At 54.3% G+C, this 1,049-nt stretch overlaps 1 protein-coding gene across 1 annotated transcript in view; it reads left to right on the forward strand.

The window, feature by feature from the left end:
• FBN1 (fibrillin 1) overlaps nt 1-1,049 on the forward strand; it is a 252,128-nt gene that overhangs the window by 243,915 nt on the left and 7,164 nt on the right. The window contains exon 63 of the mRNA XM_008568659.1: nt 753-984. Within this exon, the coding sequence (XP_008566881.1) occupies nt 753-984 (232 nt within the window). The remainder of the gene's footprint in view (nt 1-752; nt 985-1,049) is intronic.

Genomic DNA, 1,049 nt, shown 5'->3' on the forward strand with positions numbered 1-1,049 from the left:
TCTCTCTTGTGGGTTTTCCCCAATTGCTGCTTGCGAAGTCTGCACTGACTCTCTTCCAGCCTCACTTAGCTTTAGATGTGCTTCAGACACTCTGAGCAAGAGGCTGGTTTGGATAGGGGCAGTGGGGGACATCCAGAGATGTGGGAGACATACCAGAAAGCACTATTCACCCCAAGAACAAGTACCTGGGGGCTTTTGCAGATTTATTAAAAGGAAGTCCGAGTGTGGCAGACACTTCCTGCAAGATATCAGCCCTTGCCAGACCTGTACAACCTGAAAAGGGAGGACTAAGGAAGCAGCCTCCAGGAAAAGGGCTGGTCTCTGCCTTTAAGCTGTTTGTCCCGTTGCTGGGCACTTGTGAAGCCAGGGTGCAGAGAACTGCATCATTCCTTGCCTCCCACCCTGACCCCTGAATCTGAGATATGAACCAGCCCCGGGTGTGTGTGCAGAGCAGAACAACTAGTGTCAGCTCCCGAGGAGAACTGGAGCCTGCCGGTCCGCAGCGTGCCATCCTCTAATGCTCTCCACCTGGAGCCTTTGACCTCATCTGCCACATGTAGTCACAACGTGGCAAGAGGCCACATCCATCTTTCTCTGTTGTTCCTCTCCCCACCAGCTACCTCTGCCTGCCGTACCTTCCTGAGAGCCTTGCCGAGGGCCAGCCGGCCAGCAGCGAACAGCCAGACGCAGGCTCCGCAACAGAAATCTCTGGCCGCTGCCACACATGCGGTGTCTTCTTGTTTTCACTGCAGATGAAAATGAATGCCTCAGTGCTCACATCTGCGGAGGAGCCTCCTGTCACAACACCCTGGGGAGCTACAAGTGCATGTGTCCCGCCGGCTTCCAGTATGAGCAGTTCAGTGGAGGGTGTCAAGACATCAACGAATGTGGCTCTTCCCAGGCCCCCTGCAGTTACGGCTGTTCCAATACTGAGGGCGGCTACCTGTGTGGCTGCCCACCTGGTTACTTCCGAATAGGCCAAGGGTAAGCACTGCTCCTGCTCGTGGTTGGAGACTGTCTCATTCATAATGTTATTACGTATAGTTAAC

Source organism: Galeopterus variegatus, unplaced genomic scaffold (assembly GCF_000696425.1).
Source record: "Galeopterus variegatus unplaced genomic scaffold, G_variegatus-3.0.2 Scaffold429, whole genome shotgun sequence".
Classification (NCBI taxonomy): domain Eukaryota; kingdom Metazoa; phylum Chordata; class Mammalia; order Dermoptera; family Cynocephalidae; genus Galeopterus; species Galeopterus variegatus.